The 27929-nt window shown below is 37.0% G+C and overlaps 1 protein-coding gene across 5 annotated transcripts in view; it reads left to right on the top strand.

Moving 5' to 3' along the window:
* The window catches only part of STXBP4 (syntaxin binding protein 4), a 179138-nt gene that overhangs the window by 52832 nt on the left and 98377 nt on the right, over positions 1-27929 (top strand). For all 5 annotated transcript variants that reach the window (XR_005797464.1, XM_040497083.1, XM_040497085.1 and 2 more), the window contains 2 exons: positions 9991-10080; positions 14445-14510. Coding sequence is in view for 4 of the 5 variants with exons in the window: in XM_040497083.1 (XP_040353017.1) it covers positions 9991-10080; positions 14445-14510 (156 nt within the window). In the remaining variant the exon portion in view is untranslated. The remainder of the gene's footprint in view (positions 1-9990; positions 10081-14444; positions 14511-27929) is intronic.

Here is a 27929-nt window from a genome sequence, read left to right as displayed (position 1 = left end):
TAAATAAGAGTTATAATATTTTTATATCTGCTTATTTATAAATTATTTTAAATTTATAAATTAGGGAGAGAGGAGAGAGCCTGAGGGGGGAGAGAGAGACAGTCTTAAGCGGGCTTCATGCTCAGCACAGAGCCCCACACGGGGCTTGATCCCACAAACCTGGGATCATGACCTGCGCTGATATCAAGAGTTGAAAACTCAACTGACTAAGCCACACAGGCGCCCCTTTTGAAAAATTTTTTTATTTATTTATAGCTGTTTAAATAACAGAAGCTGTATCTGTTCCTTTAAGGTTTGAAAATGCCAGATGAACCTGGGTCATTGTTGGTAGAGAAAGCATTTCCTATTTTTTAATGTCTTCTAAGGTTATTTTATTCAAGTTTTTGTCCTTTTCTTGAATAATTCTGTTAATGGACATCTTCCTAGAAAATTTTTCCGTTCATCAGGATAGTAAAATTTGTTAAAAAATAACTCAGAATTTTATTTTGAATATATTTTAACAGTACTGCTCTTTATCTCATAGATGTACTATACAATTTTTACAAAATCTTCACACCCTCCAGTTTCTATAGATCATATTTTAATTATCTTTCAGTGTATAATATTCCCATTGTGGTTGCTTATTTTGAACTATATTAGACAGTTTCTAATTCTATAGTTCCCTTTCAGTTGCTGATTTCTAGTGTACTTCACTGACTTTAGAAACACTTTGTCTGTGTTATTAATTCTTTGGTCATATATACAGCAGAAATTAGAAATAAATTCTCTATGGTATTAATCTTTTGGATATATATCGAGCATATAGTCAATTTTATGAAATATTTCTTTTGAGGGGCACCTGGGTGACTCATTGGTTAAGCATCTGACTCTTGATTTCAGCTCAGGTCATGATCTCATGGTTTGTGGGATTGAGCCCCATGTAGGGCTCTGTGCTGACAGCACAGAACCTGCTTGGGATTCTCTCCCTCTCTCTCCGCCTCTCTTTCTCTCTCTCTCTGTCTCAAAATAAAATTTTGAAAATTAAAAAATTTTTTTCTTAAAAATATTTTCTTATTCTTATTGTCAGAAATTTATAGAGGTGCCTGGGGGCTCAGTTGGTTAAGTGTCTGACATCAGCTCAGGTCATGATCTTGCGGTTTGTGAGTTCGAGCCCCACGTTGGGCTGTGTGCTGACAGCTCGGAGCCTGGAGCCTGCTTTGGATTCTGTGTCTCCCTCTCTCTCTGCCCCTCCCCAGCTCACACTCTGTCTCTTTCTCTCTCAAAAATAAACATTAAAAAATTAAAAAAAAAAAAAGAAATTTATCATCTTTCCTTTTTCTCTGCTCTTTTTTTATTCTATATTACCCTAGAATATTACCTTGATATATTATAATTTCAAGAATACAGTATGCCTAGGGGCGCCTGGGTGGCTCAGTGGGTTGGGCATCCTACTTCAGCTTAGGTCACCATCTCACAGTCCATGAGTTTGAGCCCCCCACCAGACTCTGTGCTGATAGCTCAGAGCCCGGAGCCTGCTTTGGATTCTGTGTCCTCTCTCTGCTCCTCCCCCATTCACGCCTCTGTCTCTTTCTCTCAAAAGTAAATAAACATTTAAAAAATTAAAAAATAAAAGAATACAGTATGCTTAAATATCTGTCAGTGATCATCTGATCATTTTATTGCAAAAATTTTAGATAATTAAAATGTATGTTTTAATTCAATATCTTCATAAGCTGTGACATTAAAATTTTCTTCTGAATTGAGTAATAATTATACTTATTGGTACACAATTAAACAAAAATATAAATATATCAATTTTGATCAATTATTTTTATAAAGGTACTGTTTAAAATACAAATTCTTACTTCAGTGGATGGATTATTTGTAGTCCAGCTGTGTCATGCATGGGCATTTTCGGATTCTTCAGTGCTGGTGTACTTTGCTTCTTAAGTATTGATACCTGATAACATAGCCTCCCACTTTGTTTTTCTTATTAAATGTTGATTTGGCTAATTTTTTTCTTATCATTTCCAAATAAGTTCTAGCAAAAATCTTACTATCTCACATTTCTAGTTTATTTTGGGAAGAATCAACCTCTTTATAAATTGAAGTCTTCCTAGCTATGAGCATGTTTTGACTTCTTATTTATATCTTCTTGAATGGCAAATAATAATTGGATACATTTTTTCCAATACAAGCTTTATTAATATTTTGTTAGATTTATTTCTAGTTACCTTTCACTTTTTTGCCATTATAATAAATGATGTTTTGTTTTTGTTTTTAAGACTTCATTTCTTTAGAGCAGTTTTAGATTCACTGCAAAATTGAGGGGGTAGGTTCAGAGATTTCCCACATGCCTTCTGCCTCAATTCATGCATAGCCTCTACCATTATCACCATCCCCACCAGAATGGTACATTCGTTATAATTGGTGAACCTACATAGACACATCATAATCTCCTAAAGTTTATAGTTTACATTATGGTTCACTCTGGGACCTGGATAGTCTGTGTGAGTTTGGACAAATGTATAATGGCATGTATCCATCATTATGGTATCATACAGAGTGTTTTTACTGCTCTGATTTTTACCAATGTGCTCTGCCTATTCATCTCTCCACAGCCCCTCCCCTCACCCTTTGCCATCACTGATCCTCTTACTGTCTTTATAGTTTTGCTCTTTATATAATGTCATATAGTTGGAATCATACAGTATGCAGCCTTTTAAGATTGGCTTCTTTCACTTAGTAATATGCATCTATGGTTCCTTCATATATTTTCATGTCTTTTTAGTGCTGATTAACATTCCATTATCTGAATGTACTATAGCTTATTTACCCATTTTGAAGCTTATTTACCTTTTGAAGGATATGTTGGTTGCTTCCAAGTTTTGGCAATTGTGAATAAAGCTACTGTAAACATCCATTTGCAGGTTTTTGTGTGAACATAAGTTTTCAGCTCCTTTGGGTAATTACCAAGGAGTACAATTGCTGTATCATATGTTAAGAAGATGTTTGGTTTTATAAGAAACCATCAAATCATCTTCCAAAGTGGCTATACCACTTTGCAGTCACAACAGCAATAACACCGAGTTATAACACTGAATAACAGAGTTCCTAACACTGAGAACGAGAGTTCCCATGATCTAGTTGTTTGGAAACTTTCAGGAAATTACCCAGTCTCCTGGAGTTGAGGCACTGATTTATCAGAACTGATTCGGTAGCATTTAAAGTAGGAAAGCTGAGGCTGTAAGAGCACTGGTTTTTTTTTCGATCGTTTCAGGTGTTATGTATTTTCCTACCTACTATTGACAACCAAGCATTGTTTTCTTTCTGCCAAACAGTTCTCAAAGCTACTGTCCCCACTATTGGTGAGGAAAGGCAAAGGTGGTCGGGTAGCTTACAACAGAAGAGAAGCGGGGAATTCACAGTACTTTCGGTGAGCGTGCAAAGCTTGCTTAGCAGCTGCAGAGAAATACTGGCTCTCCACATTAGTAATTTACTTCCTTTCTAGCCAATATGATTTTAGGGCAGATAAGAGTGTATTCAGTGTGTGATACTTTGATGACAAAAGCAAGGTGCTGATGGTAATTGTGCAAGGTCTTCTGCATGCTAGTAATTTCCTGTTTGCAACTTCAGATCAAAATGTTGTGCAATTGTCATTATATCAATTTATAAGATCTCCTTTGTTGTGTTGTGCTTGTCAGCATGTAGCAGATATCCCCATAAAATGTTGGCTTTTTTTTTTTCACTTGAATCCATAATAAGAATACCTTTTACTTCACCACACTCACATATATAACTGAAACAAAAGTCTCAAAGCATTACTTACTTTTTCTACATTATTGCATTCTTATTTAATGTTCAGTTCTATTTCATTAATATTTGAACTTAAAACTCACTAATGGGTCACATACCATGGTTAAAAATACCATAAAAATCACTGCTTGCCAAGTAGCTCATCAGAAACAAATAAAAGTATCTTATTATTTTGTAGTATTATTCCCAAAATTTTTGTTTCATTAAAAAAAACAAACAAACACTGTAGTGCTGCACCTGAAGTATCAATTGATCTGTGGTTGAGGATAGTGACAGTCTGTGAAGGTGGGGAAATTCCACTATGGTTACCCCCTCAACCATTTTGTCACAAACAACAGAGTCAGATTTTATAATCCGTCTGTTAGAGATGGTTGGGTTTTTTTTAACTTGTGTTTCCCTTTTTTTTTTCCTTCTGGTTTGTCTTTTCCTTAATTTATCTTTCAGAAATATTTTTGCTGCAACATTATGAACACCCTGTAAAGAACAAAAACCTCAAGTGTACAACCTGATGAATTTCTGTTACTATCTTGTGTGTAATCACCACTCAAAGGCTCCAATGTACCAACTTTGTCTCAGTTGACCATCACTCCCACCTTTACAACAGAACCACTATTCTGACTTATAACAGCATAGATTGCTTTTGCCTGTTGATGAACTTCATCATAAATAGAATCACACAATATGTACTCTTTTGTAACGAGCTTCTTTTGCTCATTGTTTCATCTGCATCTGATAAGATTTCTTGAGATGCTATGCTTCAAGAAGGAAGAATTGTTAAGTCAGTGTAAGTCAGTCCTACTTTCATTTAGTTGACAAAAAACTTAACAATTTTGGAAATATATGGCCTTTAGAACTAAAAATGTAATTGTCTTACTGTGATTCTAATCATCATTGCTATGTTAAAAAATTCACACAGTGATAACACCTGCTGCTGGCATAAGTTTACACACAGAAAAGCAAGGTTAGAGCCTCAATTTAACAGAACTCTAACCTTAGCAACAGCAGACTATGGTCTATCATAATATGATGGGTTTACCACACACATACAGAATACTATATGTTCCCTAATGAAGACTTTTTGCAATTTGGTTTCTTACTAAATCCATTTAGTGCATTGCACCCCTACTTAAACAGGTGAGAGAATACAATTGGAAATACAATTGTAAATTTATATAAGAGTGAGTAATGTTTCACTTATAGTGAGGTCATGATATAAAAGGTATGTCTCACTATGTGTGACAGTATGTACTTTATAGCCACTTCATTATATTTCATCTGCAAAACATTAAATATATATTGAACAACTATAGTGTGGATGGCATTGTGTTAGCTGCTCCAGCACGTTATTAAAATAAATAAACTTAAGCCTGTCCCTCAAGGAATTTAAAGTATTGTGCAAGGAAAGTCATGTACATAAATAGATTTTAAACAAGCTCTAGCACTACATGGTAAGACCATAGTTATGATAGAGCCTAGAATATTCAGAGAAGATTCCTAACAGAGTTAACTTTTGAGTGAGTTTTAAATGATATGTAGGGTTTTATCTACTTAAGAGGTGAACAGAAAGTGATAAGAGAATTAGCATGAATAAAAATATATACATAATGTGATGGTAAACAGAGTAATATACCTTTTTTTTTTTTGGAAGTTTTTTTATTTTTGAGAGAAAAGTGTGCAAGCTGGGGAGGGGCAGAGAGAGAGAGAGAATCCCAAGCAGGCCCAGCAGGGTCAGGACAGAGCCTGATGTGGGGCTCAAACTCGCAAAAATGTGAGATCATGGCCTGAGTCAAAATCAAGAGTCAGATGCTTAATTGACTAAGCCATCCAGGTGCCCCTAGAGTAATCTACTTTTTTAAAAAGATAAGGGGCGCCTGGGTGGCGCAGTCGGTTAAGCGTCCGACTTCAGCCAGGTCACGATCTCGTGGTCCGGGAGTTCGAGCCCCGCGTCAGGCTCTGGGCTGATGGCTCAGAGCCTGGAGCCTGTTTCCGATTCTGTGTCTCCCTCTCTCTCTGCCCCTCCCCCGTTCATGCTCTGTCTCTCTCTGTCCCAAAAATAAATAAACGTTGAAAAAAATTTTTTTAAATAAAAAGATAAGCAGGTACATGCAGATCAGTGAAGGAAGTTAGGCCTAAAAATGTAAATATTATACTTAGAAGTTTGTACCTTACTCGTAGTCAGTGAGGAGCCATTAGGGAGAATAGTGACACAATCAAAATTGATAGTTTAGAAATAATAATCTTATAGTAGTGTTGGTTATCTTGGAAGGTAATGAAACTGGTCATAGGTAGCCTAGATAGGGCACAAAGGAAAGAGTCCAAATATAGAATATTAAGAACTAAAGAATGAAGGTGAGGAAAATGGGAAGAATGGAGAGACAGATATATGATAATTTACCAACAACAAGTATATCATCATTAAGACTTGCATTTGAGTGTAAGAAATAAGGAAGAATGGGGGCGCCTGGGTGGCGCAGTCGGTTAAGCGTCCGACTTCAGCCAGGTCACGATCTCACGGTCCGTGAGTTCGAGCCCCGCGTCGGGCTCTGGGCTGATGGCTCAGAGCCTGGAGCCTGTTTCAGATTCTGTGTCTTCCTCTCTCTCTGCCCCTCCCCTGTTCATGCTCTGTCTCTCTCTGTCCCAAAAATAAATAAACGTTGAAAAAAAAATTAAAAAAAAAAAAAGAAAGAAGGAAGAATGAATTAAAGCTCACTGCAGAGTTTTGATTAGGATGATGAATAATAGTAGGGTGGTGCTATTGCCAGAAATAGGGAAATGAGAACAGTGGAGAAGATGATAGTTGGATTTTAGAGAGTAAGTTCAATATGCTGACAGGTGTAAGTGACCAAAAGGCCACTGGAAATAAGGAACTAGACACAGGGATTTGGAGGATGATAGTTGAAGTGTTCACTCAGGGAGAGCGAGAAAGGGAGAAAGGGACAAACTTTGCGGAACCTCCTCCACTCCCACTTAAGGAGTAGAATGAAATTATTAGAAGCAGCCTAAATATTCTGAAGGGCAGGTGAGATAGTGGGAAATCAAAAACATAGGGAAGAGAAAGTGTCAAGGACAAATGGCTTAAGCAATGTTACATGAAAGAAAGGAGGTTAAGAAAGTTGATGGGGGAGTGCATTTATTTTGTCAAATACTAGGTTTATTGGTGACATGGAACATAAATTATTTTTAAAATGTACGGATGGGAAGAAATATATGTAAACCAGATTATTAGAAGTAAAGGAGTGGGGCGCCTGGGTGGCTCAGTCAGTTAAGTGTCCCACTGCAGCTCAGGTCATGATCTCAAGGTTTATGAGTTCAAACCCAGCATCATGCTCTCTGCTGTCAGTGTAGATAGAGCCCACTTCAAATCCTCTGTCTCCCGTTGTCTCTGCCCCTCCTTTGCTTTCACTCGCTCTCAAAAATAAAAATAAAACATTAAAAAAAAAGAAGTAAAGGAGTAAGAGAAAGGAAGGAGGAAATAGGGAAATATACAGAAATTTAAGGAAAGGAGGTAATTGACTTGGTTTCTAGTGGAAGGCTTTATCAATAAAATTGACCTGAAGCAGACATTGTTCTATTGAAGATGAATTGAGTGTTGGAATGAATTGAGTGTTGGAACGGAATAGTGGCTATCCAGAATAGAGTGGAAATGATTTATGGTGTTATCTACCAGGTGTTTCAGAGGGGGACAGCCTGAGGATCACAAATGATACTGTGAGAGCCAGACAGGAAAGGAATGGAGGAAGGGAAGGATAAAGCCCAAGAATTGGAAGCAGGTTAGAAAACAGTTCTCTGTCTTGGGGTGCCTGGGGGGCTCAGTTGGTTAAGCGTCCGACTTCCACTCAGGTCATGATCTCGTAGTTCGTGAGTTCGAGCCTCACATCCGGCTCTGTGCTGACGACTCAGATCCTGGAGCCTGCTTCAAACTCTGTGTTTCCCTCTCTCTCTGCCTCTTCCCCACTCATTCTCTCTCTTTCTCAAAAATAAGTGAACATTAAAAAAAAAAAAAAGGAAAGAAAACAGTTATCTGTCTGAAATCATTTGAAGTTAAATAGAAACAATTCATTTCATCTGTTGCTTGCTCAGTTGAAGATACTCAAACTCTTAACACATGACTGAGCACGAAGAGGTTTTTCAAAGAATTCACAGGTAACATCTATGGCCAATTCTCTGGCTGTAGGTTTTCACTGCTTAGCCTAAAATAGCAATAGGATTATAGCACGTTTGTTTGGTTTTTTGTTTTTGAGTCATGGTTTGTTCTATGACTATTTGGGCTAGCATTTTACCTCCTAAAATGGTACCATGGGCTCTTTTATTCATGATTTGCCTCCATATTTTAAGCTCACAAGTTTATAATCATATCCCTAAAACGCCAACCTATAATTTCTCTTAATAAATTGATATAGTTGTGTTATCTAGATTCTTATTTAAGCTTTTGAATTCTGTGTATTTCATGTCTTAGATAACACGCAAGACATAATAGGCTTATCTGAATGTTGAGTAGCAGTGTTTCCCAGAACACTTTGTGCTTTTGCAGGCATTAGTCCACTGAGATGTCCCAAAATAAATAAAGGTGTGGTGGTTGGGGATATGGTCAAATAACTTGAGGAAATGCAACAAGTTATTAAATTTTATTTCCTTTTGGGATATTCAAAGTGCTCATTAGAGTATTAAGGATGTTGGAAGCTCTGCGGGAAAGTTCATTTTTTCTAAATCCTACATTTCTCCAACTTACCTGGCCACAGGGACCAGTACCACCATCAGCACCACTCAGTTTTGCTTTTGTACAAAACTAGTTAATATCCTTTGGAATGAGCTTTGAGAAATATTGTTACATTTGAATATGTATCAAAAACTATTCTAAATAGTATAAGAATGAATTCTTTGAGTGTGTGTTGAGTACTCACAAAAGAGTAGAATAACAGAGACAGATGAAGGATATGAGATGATGAAAACAAATGGCCATACATACCTAAAGGTAATTGTCAGGACAAAATGTTTAGGAAATGCTTAGGATGTTTGTTTAGGAAAATGTTTCTCCCTAAAATTGAGGGATGACTCCTACTTCAGTTATTCTATCATTTAAAATTAAACCTGAATTTCTTCTATCCATTCCACCATGATTTCTGTTAGGCAGTTAGTAAAAATCACAGACTAATGACTAAAGTCAGATCTCTATGAGAATCATGAGGTGGCCATTATTAGCTGTGAAAGTTTAAGCAAGCTGCTTACCTTTCGGGCCCGTTTCCTCCTCAGTTAAATGGAGACAAGGTTATAGGAAGGATATAACTTTGAATATATATATAGTCCTTAGCAATGTATCTGCACACAGTAAGTTCATAATAAATGGTGACATTATTATTTTTATGATCTTTTGTATTTACCTCTCCTCTCTGAAAGGCCCTACCTTAAGCCCATTCTTATAAGAGCAATCAGTCCTTTAAATTATATTTTCTATACTTTTTTTATTCTGTTATAATTTATACATACAAGATGGCTGTAATTAGACTTGGATTTTCGTCTCTGATTAGATTGTCATTGTTTTTTACCTTGTAATTAACTGTCAAAGAGATCATGCTAGCAGTAAGAGAAGAGAAATTGTCATCTCTGGTATTTTGTTGTTGTTGTTATTCACTTGTGCATGAATTATTAATATTACTTTCAATCCACAATTTCTGTGCAGGGATCTTTTTAAGCTGCTTGGCTGTTAATATTGCATTTTATTTAGTTAAAACAAGACATATCATCGATTAATGAACTTTACTGGGTTTACATAAACCATCTTGGTTGATAATGTCCAGCCTTTTGTTAGCCTTATATACCATGTACTTGGCGTGGATGTCTTTGGGGAAGAGTTTATGTCAATAACTCAACGTCTTTTTGACATTATAAACATAGTCTTAGAATTTGGACTTTTAAGGGAAATTATATTGTTGAAACAATCATAAAGAGGACAACAGGCTATGTATATGTTATAATCATCTAGATTCTGTTATAAATAACAACAATGTGAAGTTAGGCTTAAATCAAGTTTCCCCAGGTTGCTTTAATATTCTCTTTCATCTAATCAAATGACTCCAAAGAAACCAAATTTTGTTATTAAAATGCAAAAGCTTAACACTCGTCAAAAAGGATTTTCATGCTAGTTCTCATAATTAGCATTTAATGCATAACTTTTTTCTTGTATTTTAATGTTGACAGCTTCTTCCCTGTGATTCCTTAGAGGCAGATGAAATGGAAAGGCTTAAGCGTGAAAGAAATGATGCCTTGGAGGAAGTGAATACACTCAAGGTAATCTCCAATTTCGCCTCCTTACATTTTGCTTAGAAAAAAAGAAAAGGAAGAAAATTATTGTATTTATTATAAGTAAATTATCAGATGTATGATATTAATGCTTGTAATATTATAAATAAAATTAATATTGCAAAAACTGTTAATATCACGAAATAGATCATTTATTTAGTCAATAGGCCTTTAAAGAGTCAACTTTTTGGTTCACATACTTATTTATATTTCAACATGTCCATATAAGATTCAGGGTAGACTGGTTTTTGCTCATACCTTCTGATCTGGCTACTTCTGCCCCTTTTTGTTCTCATATTGGTGGCAAGGATGAGAAGCCAACAAAGATTAGATGAGTCAACAAAGCAAGCCATGACAATTTTGGATCCCTTAGATGTTCATTGGAAATACTTTTTTCCCATGGAAAATACATGCTTCAGAGACCTCTTGTTTTGGTAACATAATTTGGAATTAAAGCAATATGATTAAGAGAAGAATAGACATACAGTGTGCCCAAATATACTTTAAGATTTTGATTCATTTTACATATTTTCATTTTGTTTTTAGTAGAATATTAAATTATATCCTAATTTTTACAGAAATACATTAGATTTTCCAAGTCTTTAAAGCACTATAACTACTTGATTCATGATTAATTCACCATAGGAATATGTTTTTTTCAATTATTTTACTTTATTTTCTGAAATAAGTAAAAATCTATGTTTATTTAATTTTTATTAAACTGAAATCTTTACACCTCACCTTAAAAAAGGAAGAAATTTCTTTCCTACCTTAGTATTTAAACTCCAACTTCTAGAGGAAGCCATTGTTAAACATACCTTGTTTATCCTTTTAGAGACTTTTTCTTTTTTTTTTAATTTTTTTTAATGTTTGTTTATTTTTGAGAGAGAGAGAGAGACAGAGACAGAGCGAGCATGAGCAGAGTAGGGGCAGAGAGAGAGGGAGACACTGAATCTGAAGCAGGTTCCAGGCTCTGCGCTGTCAGCACAGAGCCCGACGCGGGGCTCGAACTCACAAACCGTGAGATCATGACCTGAGCTGAAGTCAGGTGCTTAACCAACTAAGCCACACAGGCATCCCGAGAGCCTTTTTCTATACAGCCAATTTATATTTCTTTTATTTTTATTTTATTTTTTTTTAATTTTTTTTTCAACGTTTATTTATTTCTGGGACAGAGAGAGACAGAGCATGAACGGGGGAGGAGCAGAGAGAGAGGGAGACACAGAATCGGAAACAGGCTCCAGGCTCTGAGCCATCAGCCCAGAGCCTGATGCGGGGCTCGAACTCACGGACCGCGAGATCGTGACCTGGCTGAAGTCGGACGCTTAACCGACTGCGCCACCCAGGCACCCCGATATATTTCTAAAAATAAATGTATATGTGTGTTTTAACTTTAACATTAATTTCTTCACACACTGCACACTTTTTTACAGCTTGCTTTCTTTTTTTCCCCTCTCTTTGTTAGCCTTATATCTTCTTTTTTTTAAGTCTATTTATTTAATTTGAGAGAGAGCATGAGCAGGAGAGGGGCAGAGAGAGAGAGGGAGAGAGAGAGAATCCCAAGCAGGCTCCATGCTGTCAGCACAGAGTCCAACACAGGGCTCCAACCCACAAATTGTGGAATCAAGTAGCTGAAATCAAGAGTCAAATGCTTAACTGACTGAGCCACCCCGGCACCCCTGTTAGCCTTATATTTTAGGCTACTTTTCAAGTTAATATGTGCGTATCTGCCAAATTCTCCCCAATGGCTCTTCTGCCATCAAATGGTTCTGTCCTAAGTTTTCTAGCCAGTTCCTTATAGATGAATATTTAAGCTGTTTCCAGTTTTCCACTATTAAAAAGAATTCCTTCAGGGGTGCCTGGGTGGCTCAGTTGGTTTAGTGTCCAACTTCCACTCAGGTCATGATCTCGCCATTCAGAGTTGGAGCCCCGTGTCAGGCTCTGTGCTGACAGCTCAGAGCCTGGAGTCTGTTTCAGATTCTGTGTCTGCTCTCTCTCTCTCTCTCTGTCTCTGTCTCTGTCTCTGCCTCTCCCCCACTCACACTCTGTCTCTTTCTGTCTCAAAAATAAATAAACTTGGGGCGCCTGGGTGACTCAGTCGGTTGAGCGTCCGACTTCAGCTCAGGTCATGATCTCACCGTCCATGAGTTTGAGCCCCACGTCAGGCTCTGTTCTGACAGCTCAGAGCCTGGAGCCTGCTTCAGATTCTGTGTCTCCCTCTCTCTGCCCCTCCCATGCTCATTCTCTCTCTCTCTCTTTCTCAAAAATAAATAAAAACATTAAAAAAATATAAAAATAAATAAACTTTAAAAAAATTAAAAATAATTCCTTCATAAATAGCTTTGTAGTTGTATCTTTGAGTAATTTCTACAATTTTAAAAATACAAATTGAATATTTCTGAAAGTCAGATTGCTTTATCAAAGGATATGTCATATAAAATTTTATGCATGCTACCAAATTACCCTTCAAAAGATTTTACCAATTCATGTTCCTTCCAAGTGTGTATGAACATTCCATTACTAAAGGAATATTTATAGACTTTTTTACAACTTTGAAACCACTTCTACATTTGTTGGTATAACAGTTAAGAGTCACAAAATGAAAAATACAAATTTAGCTTTAAGAATAAATTGACAATATTTCCTCATATTCTCTTTGAAAACATCTCCAACAATGGTTATCTTGGTAAAATATCATCTTACATAATTTATCTCTCTGTAAGCCATTTAATCTTATGGTTCATTAGAATTTTGAGAGGCTCTCAAGTCTTTTTTCATTTTCTTAATATTTATCATTGTTTAGTGATATATTTCAGTTTTTATTTGAATATCAGTATTAATTATTAGAATTTTAATTTAAAAGTGTATTTAGACAATATTTAAACAGGTCTTCCCTAAATAGCTATTCAATAAATCAGGATTCGCGTTTAATGTCTGTAAAACGTAACTGAACATACCCTAATGTGATAGGACCTGAAATCTCAGATAAAGCATATTCTGTATTTTATAATTTACTTTACCTGGAAACCTAGTGGCTGAGAACCACTTGTTTAGCCATACAGAGTGTACAAAGCAATAAATACTTCATTGAGGTAACATTTGTACCTTCAGTATTTTTACTTGTGTTATACACACACACACACACACAAATGACAGAGGTTGTTAAATGCAGTTCACAGAATGTGTAGGTGCTCTCTAGTCACTTGCCGTTATCCTGTGACATCTCTATCCTTCATCTCTGACTTGAGGTACAATACAAATAAAAACGAAACCAAGATAAGTTGATGCCAGTGGCTACTTTTTTCTTTATTTTACAAGAATGATTTTTAAAAGTGCTGTGTTCTTTATTTAACTTGAAGCCATCTCCCTACAAAGTTTAGATTGCTACTGGTTTGCAAAGCTGAATGAAAATAGATGTATTTTCCATTTACAGATGCAAAAAAAGTAGGACACAGAGTGAAGGTGAGTTGCTAGAGCATCAAAGCATGAGAGCCAGCAGTTTCCTGGCTCCCGGCCTGTGGCAGATTCATTAGATTGCTATATGATATTCATCTTCATACACCCTCATTTCATCTGTTAGATAAGAATGAGCTGAAATATACCAGGAAGCAGAATGCTTCTTATAAACATTGCAATGTTGCCATGAATATTTACCACTCAACTTAATCTTCAAGCAGTTCCTCTGCCCAAGTTTATAGTAAAATGGTCCTTAAATTACTCTGAGTATTTTTGATTTGATCAATAAAATGTGGATTTATTTATGATATATTTTTAAAACACTGAATGTTTTAGAGTATGTGCTTAAGTTAATGTTAAAAGATGATAGTATTTAATTTGCATGCATGTTCTACATTAGTAACTATTGTTTTGTAGTTTGGTTATGGTAGCCATATCTTCATTTTTGTGGATAATCTTCCAAGTACAAGCTAAATCAGGAAAAGAATAGTCAATCCAATTTCTTATGTCCTCTCGTGTGGTAAGAGACCTTTACCTCTAAGATGTAACAGTAATGCTCTTCAGTTTGGAAGCGCCTGGGTAATGATCACTCTTTTCCAAATTTTGTTAGTATTTACACATTTTCATCTTGATGGATTTATTTTGGAGCTCAGAAGTGGAGAGTGTACAAAATGGCTCTTTACAGTTAACAGGAAATGCATTTATATCACAGTTGTACTGTAAATAACTAATTGCTTTTGAATGGTATGTGTAAAGCTAGAAAACTGACTGAGAACTACTTTCAGATCGTAGCGATTGGATGTTTGGAGAATTTATAAATGTTGAAATAAAGCCCTAAGAATGATACTCATTGGTACTTCATAACATGTTATTAATTCAGTGGTTTTTAAATATAGGAAAAACTATTTGAATCAGAAAGGCAAAAGAAACAGTTGACAGAAGAACTCCAGAATGTGAAACAAGTAAGTGCATATATTACATATGTGTGTTTTCTGTGTAAGTGCATAAACATGTGAGGTATATAGCAATGATGCTGTGTAATATCCTGGAGCTTACAGATGTGAGTAACATAGTATAAAATAGCATAAATCTTAATGGCAATCACTTTCAGAGGCTGTTTCTGTGCTGAAGTCCTGCTACTGTTGCTCAAAGAAATTGCTTGCAAAACCAGATAACCATGGACTGAAATGGCCAATCTCACTGCTATTCTATTGTTTTACCCTTTTATTTTCCCTTTTTCTTTTCTTCTGTTTCTCATACTTCATTGTATTAAAGAAAAAAACAAAAGAAGAAAAGAAACCTCCAAGGCAGAGGATTTTTTACTTTCATTTTTTTTTAATGTATATTTATTTATTTTGAAAGAGAGAGAGAGAGTGCGTACACATGCAAGCAAGGAAGGGGCAGTGAGAAAGAGAGAGAATATCAACTGGATGCACTGTTAGCCCAGAGCCCAAAATGGGGCTCAGTCTCATGAACCAGGAGATCATGACCTGAGCCAGTATCAAGAGTCGGATGCTTAACCAACTGAGCCACCCAGGTGCCCCTACTTTTATTTTTTAGTACTAAAAAGTAAAAATTTATTTTTACTCTGCATTGTTCTTCACAAAATTTTAGGCAGCTTACAACAGAACAGATACAGTGGCATTATCTTGAAATAGACATACAAATAAATATTGTTAAGAGTAGAAAGATAAAAGAACGTTTCTAGAGATCACTGACAATCAACTGATTTTGAATTTCCCTGACTTCATCCCCCCAGAAAACATAAAATCGACAAAGAAAGCTAATAAAATCACATAGAACCCATGCCTTCAATATGACTGTGACATAAAACATCACATCTTTGAAAATATATATAAATAGAATAAAAAAATTTCAAGCTCCTGCAGCTTGCCTGTGGTGAAACCTAGAATACAAAGAACAGGGGTGGTAAGCCTTCAATGACTCTGGAAAAGAACTAGGAAAAACAGAACAATTAGACAAAATTCAAATAAAATCACCTCCAGAAAGAAAATGCAATAATGAATGCCAGACTCTAAGCACAGAATAGTAGTTGGTGGTTCCCAGGACTTGAGGAAGTGTGTAACCAGAAGTGGCAACATTGGAAAATCATTGTCTCTGGGGAATAACCAAGTGAACAGAAACAAGATGGTATCCCTTGGAGACTAGGCAATAAGGAAATAAGAGGAGAAAATTAAAGATTATGCAGAAATGAAAGAGAAACAATACATACCAGTCCTTTCCATCTACCTCCACCATGACAATCATGATCCATAAAGAACTGCACAGGAGAGTGTGCTGTTGAACTAAGAACTCTTTCTGTGAAAGAAAAAGGAATAGGAAAAAAAAAAATTAAATCTGTACCCATTATTACAAAACTACTGTAAAAAATCAGACAATATGAATTAAAGTTTTCCTTCTGATAAAAACTCTCCAAAACAATTTGACCACAAAGCTAAAGAAAACTAATATAACACTCCAAACTCAAATATCCTTAAACAAAGCATTTGCCACTACAAAAAAACACTTTAAATCAGAATTTTTTTAAAAAACTAAGAATAGAAATTGATTTTAAAAAAAGGCAGGAAGAAGTAAAAGGAGAGTTGGTAAAACTTAGGAAAGAAATAGGAAAAGACAAAAGCATATCAGAAATGAAAACTAAGTTTATAAATACAGACAGATAAAAAAGCATTGGAAAAAAAATGCCATAACCAGGACAACGATAGTGAAAGGAAGTAAAAGAGTTTCTTGAAGAAATAAAACAACTGAACAACACTAATATTTGGAACTATAATCCAAGAACTCTTCCCAGAATAAAAGAAGACCTGAATCTCTCATTGGGTACTAGGGAAATCTGACCTCGAAAGATCAATTCTATGACATATCCAGTAAACGTATTAGGCTTTAAAGATAGGAAAATGCACCATGCCTCCAAGTGAAAAGATCAAATAACTTACAAAGACAATAGTATTTGACCAGCATCAGCCTTCTCAGCACAACAAAGTAAGGCCAAGTAGAGCACCATTTTCAAGAAACTAAAGGAAAGAAAATGTAAACCAAAATGTATACAGCCAAGCTGACTTTCAGATACCAAGGCCCTGGAAAAATAGTTTGGAATGTGCCAGTATTCAGAGAATGCTGCACATACATAGTATTCCTGAGGAATCTAGGAGAGGATGAGTTTCATCCAGCCAAAAAATTACTGGAATAAATTTGTCCAGAGTTTCCCAAAGAATGAGCATTTCACAGATATTCTATTGCTGAGACAAAAATGAGACTGAGGTCACATGTCTGACAAAAAAATCAGAAGATGCAATTTATTTAAAAAATGAGAGGATAAAGCAGGGGAAAAAAAGGAAAATAGAATACAACCACTCTGTTGTGTAAGTAAGGCTGATGTCAGATAGTAAAACATTAGGTAAAAATAGAGGAGATTTCAGGCACTATAAAAAGTAATAAACAAAGGTAACCTATGGAATGAAAATACACACCTTACAAAATACCAAAAGTAATTTTTTTTTATTTATATATGAAATTTATTGTCAAATTGGTTTCCATACAACACCCAGTGCTCATCCCAAAAGGTGCCCTCCTCAATACCCATCACCCACCCTCTCCTCCCTCCCACCCCCCATCAACCCTCAGTTTGCTCTCAGTTCTCAACAGTCTCTTATGCTTTGGCTCTCTCCCACTCTAACCTCTTTTTTTTTTTTTTCCTTCCCCTCCCCCATGGGTTCCTGTTAAGTTTCTCAGGATCCACATAAGAGTGAAACCATATGGTATCTGTCTTTCTCTGTATGGCTTATTTCACTTAGCATCACACTCTCCAGTTCCATCCACGTTGCTACAAAAGGCCATATTTCATTTTTTCTCATTGCCACGTAGTATTCCATAGTGTATATAAACCACAATTTCTTTATCCATTCATCAGTTGATGGACATTTAGGCTCTTTCCATAATTTGGCTATTGTTGAGAGTGCTGCTATGAACATTGGGGTACAAGTGCCCCTATGCATCAGTACTCCTGTGTCCCTTGGATAAATTCCTAGCAGTGCTATTGCTGGGTCATAGGGTAGGTCTATTTTTAATTTTCTGAGGAACCTCCACACTGCTTTCCAGAGCGGCTGCACCAATTTGCATTCCCACCAACAGTGCAAGAGGGTTCCCGTTTCTCCACATCCTCTCCAGCATCTATAGTCTCCTGATTTGTTCATTTTGGCCACTCTGACTGGCGTGAGGTGATACCTGAGTGTGGTTTTGATTTGTATTTCCCTGATAAGGAGCGACGCTGAACATCTTTTCATGTGCCTGTTGGCCATCCGGATGTCTTCTTTAGAGAAGTGTCTATTCATGTTTTCTGCCCATTTCTTCACTGGGTTATTTGCTTTTCGGGTGTGGAGTTTGGTGAGCTCTTTATAGATTTTGGAGACTAGCCCTTTGTCCGATATGTCATTTGCAAATATCTTTTCCCATTCCGTTGGTTGCCTTTTAGTTTTGTTGGTTGTTTCCTTTGCTGTGCAGAAGCTTTTTATCTTCATAAGGTCCCAGTAATTCACTTTTGCTTTTAATTCCCTTGCCTTTGGGGATGTGTCGAGTAAGAGATTGCTACGGCTGAGGTCAGAGAGGTCTTTTCCTGCTTTCTCCTCTAAGGTTTTGATGGTTTCCTGTCTCACATTCAGGTCCTTTATCCATTTTGAGTTTATTTTTGTGAATGGTGTGAGAAAGTGGTCTGGTTTCAACCTTCTGCATGTTGCTGTCCAGTTCTCCCAGCACCATTTGTTAAAGAGACTGTCTTTTTTCCATTGGATGTTCTTTCCTGCTTTGTCAAAGATTAGTTGGCCATACGTTTGTGGGTCTAGTTCTGGGGTTTCTATTCTATTCCATTGGTCTATGTGTCTGTTTTTGTGCCAATACCATGCTGTCTTGATGTTGACAGCTTTGTAGTAGAGGCGAAAGTCTGGGATTGTGATTCCTCCTTTGGTCTTCTTCTTCAAAATTCCTTTGGCTATTCGGGGCCTTTTGTGGTTCCATATGAATTTTAGGATTGCTTGTTCTAGTTTCGAGAAGAATACTGGTGCAATTTTGATTGGGATTGCATTGAATGTGTAGATAGCTTTGGGTAGTATTGACATTTTGACAATATTTATTCTTCCAATCCATGAGCAGGGAATGTCTTTCCATTTCTTTAAATCTTCTTCAATTACCTTCATAAGCTTTCTATAGTTTTCAGCATACAGATCCTTTACATCTTTGGTTAGATTTATTCCTAGGTATTTTATGCTTCTTGGTGCAATTGTGAATGGGATCAGTTTCTTTATTTGTCTTTCTGTTGCTTCATTGTTAGTGTATAAGAATGCAACTGATTTCTGTGCATTGATTTTGTATCCTGCAACTTTGCTGAATTCATGTATCAATTCTAGCAGACTTTTGGTGGAGTCTATCGGATTTTCCATGTATAATATCATGTCATCTGCAAAAAAGCGAAAGCTTGACTTCATCTTTGCCAATTTTGATGCCTTTGATTTCCTTTTGTTGTCTGATTGCTGATGCTAGAACTTCCAGCACTATGTTAAACAACAGCGGTGAGAGTGGGCATCCCTGTCGTGTTCCTGATCTCAGGGAAAAAGCTCTCAGTTTTTCCCCGTTGAGGATGATGTTAGCTGTGGGCTTTTCATAAATGGCTTTTATGATCTTTAAGTATGTTCCTTCTATCCCGACTTTCTCAAGGGTTTTTATTAAGAAAGGGTGCTGGATTTTGTCAAAGGCCTTTTCTGCATCGATTGACAGGATCATATGGTTTTTCTCTTTTTTTTTGTTAATGTGATGTATCACGTTGATTGATTTGTGAATGTTGAACCAGCCCTGCATCCCAGGAATGAATCCCACTTGATCATGGTGAATAATTCTTTTTATATGCCGTTGAATTCGATTTGCTAGTATCTTATTGAGAATTTTTGCATCCATATTCATCAGGGATATTGGCCTGTAGTTCTCTTTTTTTACTGGGTCTCTGTCTGGTTTAGGAATCAAAGTAATACTGGCTTCATAGAATGAGTCTGGAAGTTTTCCTTCCCTTTCTATTTCTTGGAATAGCTTGAGAAGGATAGGTATTATCTCTGCTTTAAACGTCTGGTAGGACTCCCCTGGGAAGCCATCTGGTCCTGGACTCTTATTTGTTGGGAGATTTTTGATAACTGATTCAATTTCTTCGCTGGTTATGGGTCTGTTCAAGCTTTCTATTTCCTCCTGATTGAGTTTTGGAAGAGTGTGGGTGTTCAGGAATTTGTCCATTTCTTCCAGGTTGTCCAATTTGTTGGCATATAATTTTTCATAGTATTCCCTGATAATTGTTTGTATCTCTGAGGGATTGGTTGTAATCATTCCATTTTCATTCATGATTTTATCTATTTGGGTCATCTCCTTTTTCTTTTTGAGAAGCCTGGCTAGAGGTTTGTCAATTTTGTTTATTTTTTCAAAAAACCAACTCTTGGTTTCGTTGATCTGCTCTACAGTTTTTTTAGATTCTATATTGTTTATTTCTGCTCTGATCTTTATTATTTCTCTTCTTCTGCTGGGTTTAGGCTGCCTTTGCTGTTCTGCTTCTATTTCCTTTAGGTGTGGTGTTAGATTTTGTATTTGGGAGTTTTCTTGTTTCTTGAGATAGGCCTGGATTGCAATGTATTTTCCTCTCAGGACTGCCTTCGCTGCGTCCCAAAGCGTTTGGATTGTTGTATTTTCATTTTCGTTTGTTTCCATATATTTTTTAATTTCTTCTCTAATTGCCTGGTTGACCCACTCATTCGTTAGTAGGGTGTTCTTTAACCTTCATGCTTTTGGAGGTTTTCCAGACTTTTTTCTGTGGTTGATTTCAAGCTTCATAGCATTGTGGTCTGAAAGTATGCATGGTATGATTTCAATTCTTGTAAACTTATGAAGGGCTGTTTTGTGACCCAGTATATGATCTATCTTGGAGAATGTTCCATGTGCACTCGAGAAGAAAGTATATTCTGTTGCTTTGGGATGCAGTGTTCTAAATATATCTGTCAAGTCCATCTGATCCAATGTCTCATTCAGGGCCCTTGTTTCTTTATTGACCATGTGTCTAGATGATCTATCCATTTCTGTAAGTGGGGTGTTAAAGTCCCCTGCAATTACCACATTGTTCTCAATAAGGTTGCTTAGGTTTATGAGTAATTGTTTTATATATTTGGGGGCTCCGGTATTCGGCGCATAGACATTTATAATTGTTAGCTCTTCCTGATGGATAGACCCTGTCACTATTATATAATGTCCTTCTTCATCTCTTGTTACAGCCTTTAATTGAAAGTCTAGTTTGTCTGATATAAGTATGGCTACTCCAGCTTTCTTTTGGCTTCCAGTAGCATGATAAATAGTTCTCCATCCCCTCACTCTCAATCTGAAGGTGTCCTCAGGTCTAAAATGAGTCCCTTGTAGACAGCAAATAGATGGGTCTTGTTTTTTTATCCATTCTGATACCCTATGTCTTTTGGTTGGCGCATTTAATCCATTTACATTCAGTGTTATTATAGAAAGATATGGGTTTAGAGTCATTGTGATGTCTGTATGTTTTATGCTTGTAGTGATGTCTCTGGTACTTTGTCTCACAGGGTCCCCCTTCGGATCTCTTGGAGGGCTGGTTTAATGGTGACAAATTCCTTCAGTTTTTGTTTGTTTGGGAAGACCTTTATCTCTCCTTCTATTCTAAATGACAGACTTGCTGGATAAAGGATTCTTGGCTGCATATTTTTTCTGTCTAGCACACTGAAAATCTCGTGCCAATTCTTTCTGGCCTGCCAAGCTTCAAAAGAGAGATCAGTCACGAGTCTTATAGGTCTCCCTTTATATGTGAGGGCACGTTTACCCCTTGCTGCTTTCAGAATTTTCTCTTTATCCTTGTATTTTGCCAGTTTCACTATGATATGTCGTGCAGAAGATCGATTCAAGTTACGTCTGAAGGGAGTTCTCTGTGCCTCTTGGATTTCAATGCCTTTTCCCTTCCCCACTTCAGGGAAGTTCTCAGCTATTATTTCTTCAAGTACCCCTTCAGCACCTTTCCCTCTCTCTTCCTCCTCTGGGATACCAATTATGCGTATATTATTTCATTTTAGTGTATCACTTAGTTCTCTAATTTTCCCCTCATACTCCTGGATTTTCTTATCTCTCTTTCTCTCAGCTTCCTCTTTTTCCATAACTTTATCTTCTAGTTCACCTATTCTCTCCTCTGCCTCTTCAATCCGAGCCATGGTGGTTTCCATTTTGTTATGCATTTCGTTTAAAGCGTTTTTCAGCTCCTCGTGACTGTTCCTTAGTCCCTTGATCTCTGTAGCAAGAGATTCTCTGCTGTCAGCTATACTGTTTTCAAGCCCAGCGATTAATTTTATGACTATTATTCTAAATTCACTTTCTGTTATATTATTTAAATCCTTTTTGATCAGCTCATTAGCTGTTGTTATTTCCTGGAGATTCTTCTGAGGGGAATTCTTCCGCTTGGTCATTTTGGACAGTCCCTGGCGTGGTGGGGACCTGCAGGGCACTTCCCCTGTGCTGTGGTGTATAACTGGCGTTGGTGGGCGGAGCCGCAGTCAGACCTGATGTCTGCCCCCAGCCCACCGCTGGGGCCACAGTCAGACTGGTGCGTGCCTTCTCTTCCCCTCTCCTAGGGGCGGGATTCACTGTGGGGTGGGGTGGCCTGTCTGGGCTACTTGCAGACTGCCAGGCTTGTGATGCTGGGGATCTGGCGTCTTAGCTGGGGTGGGTAGGCAAGGTGCACAGGGGCAGGAGGGGCAGGCTTAGCTTGCTTCTCCTTAGGTGATCCACTTCAGGAGGGGCCCTGTGGCAGCGGGAGGGAGTCAGATCCGCTGCCGGAGGTTTGGCTCCGCAGAAGCGCAGAGTTGGGTGTTTGCGCGGAGTGATCAAGTTCCCTGGTACGAACTGGTTCTCTTTGGGATTTTGGCTGGGGGATGGGCGGGGGAGATGGCGCTGGCGAGCGCCTTTGTTCCCGACCAAACTGAGCTCTGTCGTCCGGGGGCTCAGCAGCTCTCCTTCCCTTTGTCCTCCAGCCTTCCCGCTTTCTGAGCAGAGCTGTTAACTTATGACCTCCCAGACGCTAAGTCGCGCTTGCTGTGGGAACACAGTCTGTCAGGCCCCTCCGCTTTTTGCAAGCCAGACTCGGGGGCTCTGCTTGGCCGGCGAGCCGCCCCTCCGCCCCGGCTCCCTCCCGCCAGTCCGTGGAGCACACACCGCCTCGCCGCCCTTCCTACCCTCTTCCGTGGGCCTCCTGTTTGCGCTTGGCTCCGGCGACTCCTTTCTGCTAATCCTCTGGTGGTTTTCTGGGTTATTTAGGCAGGTGTAGGTGGAATCTAAGTGATCAGCAGGACGCGCGGTGAGCCCAGCGTCCTCCTACGCTGCCATCTTCCCAAAAGTAATTTAAAGGAAAAAAAAAAGCGAAAGAAACACACAAAATAAACACAGTAAATATAATATATGCACACAATAATTTCAACAAAATATGACTGAGTTGAGACCATCATAGTTATTTCAATTAACACGAATGGGATCATGTTAATGATGTTTTAAAAGCTCTTTTAAAAGATTTTCTTAGGAAAATATAGTTTGTCAAAACTGACCTCAGTAGAGATAGAAAGCTTAACAGATCAATTTACATAAAAGAAGCAGAGTTATCAAGAAACTACCCTCTAGAAAAGGACCAGGCCAGATGTTTTACAGGGGAATTTAACCAAACCTTTGGCAATCCCAAAACTACATAAGTGGCGTCAGAGGATAAAAAAAAAAAATGAAAGAAAATTTCCAACTTCTTCATTTGAAACTAGTATAACATCAGTGCCTAAACCTGATATAAACAGCACACAAAAAGAGAAAAGGCATTTAGACTAGAAAAACAACTAGGGGTATGTGAATTAGAAAAGAAATAAGTAAAACCATTTGCTTACAGATGATATAATAGTTATCCAGAATACCACTGACAATCAATGATAAAATTCATTCAATGAAAAATTCACAAGCTAGCAAGACATAAAATCAAAATGCAATACTCAGTTGTATTCATGTACACAAGTAATAACCAGATAGAAGTTGTAACAGTTAAGAAGCAAAAAATGATGTAGAAAAATTGGCAAAGACATGAACAGATGGTTCACCCAAAAAACATTATGAAAATGTCCCTTAATTATAGGAAAAGATAAGCTTTCTCATAATAAGAGAAATACCAATTAAGTCTACACTCAGGACTTCCAGCTTCTAGTAATGATAGAGTATAAAAACTGGCTGAAGACATCTTCCAACAGAAAACAGCTTTAAAACCTGACATCAAAAAATAAGTAACTACCAAAGGAATTGGAAGAGTGTACATAATCAGACAAACTTCTCCTCCTGGCTATAAGCCTGAAGCTAACATAATGTGACACTGGTAGAAATTGACCCACACTTAGAATCATTTGGTATTCGAAAAGGTTCACAGACAATTCACCTGGGGGAAAGATGCTCATTACAATACATGGGGATAGATTAAGGAAATACTTGTATGAGGAAAAAAAATGAATCTCCACCCCTACCCCATGTCATACTAAAAAACTAACTGAATTATTATAGATATAAACATAAGAACTAAAACAATTAAATCCTAGAAGGAACTTTTATAACCTTGGGTTAAACAAAGTTAACAAACTGTATACCTAAAATTAGTAAATTTTACTATATTGAAATTTACTATAGAAGAATTCTGCCTCAACAAAGCTTTTTTTTTTTTTAGAAAAACTATGCCAATACCATTTCTCACCCATCAGATGAGCAAAAATTCAAAAGCTTGATGGTCCTTTGTTGGTGAGGATGTTTTGAAACAGTCATTCTTATCTGGCATGCAGAATGGTGCCCCTATGAAGGAGGATTTGGCTGTTCTAACAAATCAATATATCATTTACCCTTTGACCTGACAATCTCATGTCTGGGAATTTACCCTGAAAATATGCCTCTAGTAGTATTAAAATATATATGCACAGTATTGCAGTCTTGCTTGTAATTAGAAAATATTGGAAACTTACCTTAATTCCTCCTGAGTAATATGGAGTGATTTCCAGGAGATATTACCAAGGAAAAAAAGCAGAGTTCAAAAGAGCATATATGCAGTGTTTAATAAACAAGAGCAGTTATATATCTGTTTATCTCTTATGAAAGACACCAAAGGAAGACGACACAGTGATGAAACTGGTTATTTATGGTGTGGGTGGACACAGGGTGGAAAAGATACAGGATGGAGAGACACCTCTCTGAGAATTACTTTTTATGTAATTTTTACTTTTGGGTGCATGTTAATATTCTACACATTCAACACATGTACAAAGAAATCAATAAAGATAAGGAAGGGAAAATGAACCTAAAGCTACAAGCCAACTGAAATAAATGAATCTGTTTGTATTTCAAATGAATACCATCCACATGCTAAAGGAAAACCAATTCAAGTAACTTGTGAACACAGTATTTGTGTTCAGACTTTGACAGGTTGGGACTGAGTTGGAAAAGAATTGCAGACAAATCCTGAACCTTTTTTTTAGTATTTTGTTGTTGTTGTTGTTTAGTTTTATTGTTGTTTTAGTGGTGCAGGCAAAGCAAGTCTGAAACCATTTTAGATGTATTATGGATGTTAGCAAATGTGTTGATTGTCGTTGAGAGCCAGAATCTCAATGAAAACGCACAGACATACAAAATAGAGTAAAGTCACAAAAGAATCCTGTGAGATGGACTGGAATTGGAGGTATTGTGAATGTATCATTTCTAAAATAGCTGTGTGTCAGGGTGCCTGGGTGGCTCAATCGGTTAAGCATCCGACTTAGACTCAGGTCATGAACTTGAGGTCTGTGAGTTCGAGCCCCACATCAGGCTATGTGCTGACAGCTTGGAGCCTGAAGCCTGCTTTAGATTCTGTGTCTCCCTCTCTCTCTGCCCCTCCCCAGCTCACGCTCTGTCTCTCTGTCTCTCAAAAATAAATAGACAGTAAAAAAATTTTTCATATCTATATGTATATGTGCACATACATATATGTATATTTTTATGCAATATATATATATATATATATATTTATATATATATATATATAATTATTCCCTGACTCTGTCAGTTGTAAGAACCAAGAAGCAGACACTCTAACAGCAGTGAACACATAGCATATGTAAATGCCCAGATATCATTAACTACTAAAGGAACCCAGTCTCCTTGGAGAAATGACTGATTTAAGCATTGGAGGGAGGGTAAATACAAGATGAACTTAGAACATCTCATTTTACCAGAAAATAAGGAAGTGCTCCAAATGACGGGGTCATGTCATAAGCAATAAGCTTGAAAAGGGCTCCTGCTAGCTAAATCTGGAAGAACTTGAGTACCAAAATAATTAAATACAGTAATGAGTTGCAGACCATTGAAAAAAGTAATCCTTAAGTCCATACCGTTAGTAAATAGATTAGTTAATTAATGGGGAGAAAGGGGAGCTCTTGCTCATTATAGACTGTTGAGTGCTGACGTAACTGCAGAGGCTGCCAGATTTGGGAAATCAGCATTTTGCATCTGTTTTAGTATAGACTGAATCAGGCTGGAGTCATCAGATGCTAAATCTAGGGGGAAATCTTGATGAAGAGCAGAGTATTTACATATTTACATGATTTTAAAGTAGCTCTCTATAAACTGCTTATTAATTGCTAGGGGAAAATAATAATTATACAGTAGTGAAATAAGACAACACCTTGCCCAGTGCTAAAAATTGATAGCACCAAAGAAGAAGAACAGATGGAGAATGTGACTCCAAATGTGAAACCTTGAAAAGGACACATCACCTATGTAGTGCTCCAGCAGAGAACATGTAACCTGAGTCTAGCTATGAGAAAGCATTAGACAAACTCAAAATCAAGAATACTTTTATTTTTTTTAAGTGTGTGTGTGAAAGAGAGAGAAGGAGCACAAGAGAAAGACAGAATGGCCGTATTCTTCAAAAATATCAATGTCATTTAAAAAAAGAAGAAAGAAAAGCAATAAAAGATCCCAGATTAAAAGAGCCTAAAGACAGGGAGAATAAATACAAGACCTGACCATAGTAGACTGGATCATGCACTGGAGTGGGGAAAATGTTCTAAAGGATGTTATTGGGTCAGTTGACAACCTTGGAGTACAAATGATGGATTAGATAAAAGTATTGGATCAGTGTTAAATTTCCTAAATTTGACAACTAAACTATGGTTATATGAGAATATACTTAGGAAATACTGAAGTTTTTAGGGGTAAAGAGCCATGATGTATGTAACTTACCCTCAGAAGGTTAAGGAAAAAAAGTGATGTGTGTGTATATGTGTTTTATGCATATACATCTGTACACATGTGTGTGCATGTATATGTGTGTTTCTATATGAGAGAGATTGAGAATTTGCAGGACTTCAGCAACAACCTGTACATACCAGTGGCTTACAAGTGTATTTCTCACTCATGAACATGTTAATGAAAGGATAAATCTGGTGAACTAGGTAAATCTGGGTGAAGGGTATGAGGATGTTTTCTGTACTACTAATTCTTGCAACTCTGCTGTGCACTCAGAATTATTTCCAAATAAGTGTTTAAAAGTCCTCTATTTTTTTGGCCAATTTTAAGACTCTCATTAAATATTTTTGTGCTTTGGTTGGTATGCGTTTTTAGCTGTGTCTTAAATTCCTGCATCAGTTTATATGGCCAGGCTTTTTTATGTTTTAGTGTTTGCATCCTGAAAGTAGACATTTAGGCATCTTCTTTGTTGATTTTTACATTTGGAACAAATGAGAAGGTGGGTTTTTTCCTACATTTAATTAAAATTGTCTTTTCTCCTAAATGGTTAGAGCTTAAAACTTTAGAATATAGAGCATACTTGACAAAATATTTACATTAAGGACTGATTAAGAAATGATTCTAAAGAAAAATTTAACAATTTTGCTTTTTTTCCCCTTGCAATACCTGCTTCTTCCACTTGAGGCCCTCCTGTATTTATTTCTCTGAACAGATTAATTTCTGTTATTAGGGAAGGTTGGGTCTTCATGAATAAATAAGACAAATATGTCTCAGAACTTAACAAGATTCAATAGAAAAAGATGGGACATAGATGGAAAAATAAATAGGAAAAAAAATCTTATATGATGAATGGTGAATTAGTGTAAGGAGTAATGAGGCAGATAATAGGCTTTAGAGTTAGACCATGTAGGTTTATTCTGATCCTGCCTCTTGCTTGCTCTTGACCTTGGGCAAGCTACTTCATCTCTCCAAGCCTCATTTCCATCACTTCTAAAATGAGTTTGATAATGGGATCCCTCACAAGACTGTTAGAAGTATTAAGCAAC

The sequence above is a fragment of the Herpailurus yagouaroundi genome, unplaced genomic scaffold (assembly GCF_014898765.1).
Source record: "Herpailurus yagouaroundi ecotype Mexico unplaced genomic scaffold, PumYag 189, whole genome shotgun sequence".
Taxonomy (NCBI): domain Eukaryota; kingdom Metazoa; phylum Chordata; class Mammalia; order Carnivora; family Felidae; genus Herpailurus; species Herpailurus yagouaroundi.
This window is presented reverse-complemented; position numbering and strand designations above follow the sequence as displayed.